Here is a 2,219-nt window from a genome sequence, read left to right as displayed (position 1 = left end):
AAGATGTCTGAATCCGATGAGGATTGCCTACGTTATCCTTTATGAGGAAATCAAGTCGACGTAGTTCCTGAACAACATACAAAAGTGTTATTTGGGTTCTCTATTACAAGAGAAACGGGGGAGAGAAACCGAACCCTATGTGAGTTGCCTACGTATCCCTCCGTGGGAAGTCAAGTTGAACGTATTTTTGTTACATCAAAAACCCTAAATTTATTCGTCTTTAGGCGTAGTATCTCTTGATTGCATCTGGGTTGATAGGCTTCGTGCTGAATCTTCCATCCATTTCTGCCAAGATAAGAGCTCTACCAGACAATTCTCGGTGAACCACGTAAGGACCTTGCCATGTGGTGCAAACTTCCCTTTGGCTTCTTCTTGATGGGGAAAGAATTTCTTCAGAACCAACTGTCCTAGTGTGAATTGGTGAGGCTTCACCCTTTTGTTAAATGCACTGGCCATCCTGTTCTGATATAGATATCCGTGGCACAATGCATCCATTATTTTCTCGTTAATGAGCATGAGTTGTTCCTTCCTGACCCGTATCCACTCTGCATCGTCCAATTTTGCTTCTTGAATGTCTCTTAAGGACGGTATCTTGACTTCTGCGGGTATCACTGCTTCAGTGCCGTATACCAACATGTACGGCATTGCCCAGTGGATGTTCTCATGGTTTTCCGATAACCTAATAAAACGAAGGGTAACTTCTCGTGCCATTGTATATGATTGTCCACTATCTTTTGCAGAATCCTCTTGATATTCTTGTTGGCTACCTCGACTGACCCATTCATTTGCGGCTTGTAGGATGTGGAATTGCTATTGACAATTCTGAACTTCTCGCAGATTTCTCTCATGCGGTCGCTATTGAGGTTAGTGGAATTGTCAATGATGATGGACTCCGATATTCCAAATCTGTAGACGATGTTGTTTTGAACAAAATATACCACTACCTTCTTTATGACGGCCTTGTAAGTAGATGCCTCGACCCATTTGGTGAAATAGACGATAGCTACCAAAATGAAAAGATGTATGTTTGATGTTGCATGCTCCATGGGTCCTATCACATCCATGCCCCAGGCGGCGAATGGCCAGGGCGAACCCATTACATTTAACTCGTTTAGTGGAACCCGGAGGAAATCTCTGTGAATCTGGCACTTGTGAAACTTTTGCACGTAGCGGATACTATCACTTTCCATAGTCATCCAAAAGTATCCAGCTCTCAAACTTTTCTTGGCTAAAGTGAACCCGTTCATGTGGGGTCTGCACGTCCCTACATGTATTTCTTCCAACAGTTTAGTTGCTTCAGTGGCATCCACACATCTCAGCAAATCTAAATCTGGGTCCTCCTGTACAAGACTTCACTGTTGAGGAAAAAGTGGTTTGTTAACCTCCCGAGGGCTCGCTTCTGACCATTAGTAGCATTTTTTGGGTACTCCTGGGTCGGAAGGAATTTCTTGATGTCGTGATACCATGGTTTACCATATGGCTCTTTATTCATATGGAAGCAATAGGCGTGTTGATCCCTGATCCCTACCTTGGTAGGGTCGACATAGTTCTTCTCTAGATGCTGAATCATAGATGGTAAGGTTGCAAGGGCGTCGGCGAAGTCCTTCGGAAATCTGGGGATGTGCTTGAGCTCAATCTTTATGAACTTCCTGCATAACTCCTTCACGCAATGCAGGTACAGTAGTATCTGGGCAGTTTTGGTGGACCATTCTTCTTGGACTTGGTGTATCAACAAATCGGAATCTCCTATGACCAAAAGTTCTTTGATGTCCATGTTGACTGCCATTCTGATTCCAAGGATGCACGCCTCGTATTCGGCCATATTATTGGTACAAGAGAATCTTATCTTTGTCGATGCTGCATAGTATTGTCTAGATTCAGAAATAAGGACTTCCCCAATCCCAACTCCTTTGAAGTTTGTTGCTCTATCGAAAAACATTATCCACCAGGGTATGATTCTGCAATATCCTCCCCGGCAAATAGTACTTCTTCATTGGAGAAATACGTGGAAAGGGTTTGTAATCTCCTTCTATTGGATTCTCGGCGTGGTGATTGGCTAAAGCTTGCCCTTTGATAGCCGTCTGAGTTATGTACACAATGTCAAACTCGTTGAGGAGAATTTTCCATTTAGCCAGTTTTCTAGTAGGCATTGGCTTCTGAAAGATGTACTTGAGCGGGTCGAGCCAAGATATCAGATGCGTAGTGTATGCCGACATATA

General features: G+C 43.5%; 1 protein-coding gene across 1 annotated transcript; it reads right to left on the bottom strand.

The window, feature by feature from the left end:
• Positions 1-210: 210 nt before the first annotated feature.
• LOC138905663 (uncharacterized) lies at positions 211-1,939 on the bottom strand. The gene is made up of 3 exons (XM_070194185.1): positions 1,529-1,939; positions 778-1,340; positions 211-679 (listed from the first exon to the last, which is right to left on the bottom strand). Exons 1-3 carry the CDS (start codon positions 1,937-1,939, stop codon positions 211-213), a joined length of 1,443 nt encoding a protein of 480 aa, XP_070050286.1.
• Positions 1,940-2,219: the final 280 nt, after the last annotated feature.

Source organism: Nicotiana tomentosiformis, chromosome 2 (assembly GCF_000390325.3).
Source record: "Nicotiana tomentosiformis chromosome 2, ASM39032v3, whole genome shotgun sequence".
Classification (NCBI taxonomy): domain Eukaryota; kingdom Viridiplantae; phylum Streptophyta; class Magnoliopsida; order Solanales; family Solanaceae; genus Nicotiana; species Nicotiana tomentosiformis.
Note: the sequence above shows the minus strand (reverse complement) of the source record. Positions and strands in the feature narration are given on the sequence as shown.

Bases quoted from the DNA above. Each gene is read 5' to 3' on its own strand.
- LOC138905663 (XM_070194185.1), bottom strand. From the start codon at position 1,939: ATGTTTTTCGATAGAGCAACAAACTTCAAAGGAGTTGGGATTGGGGAA. The intron at 1,341-1,528 runs GTAGGGATCAGG...AGTCTTGTACAG, and splicing joins ACTATGTCGACCCTACCAAG to GAGGACCCAGATTTAGATTT. The intron at 680-777 runs GTCAGTCGAGGT...TCGTTTTATTAG, and splicing joins TACAAGCCGCAAATGAATGG to GTTATCGGAAAACCATGAGA.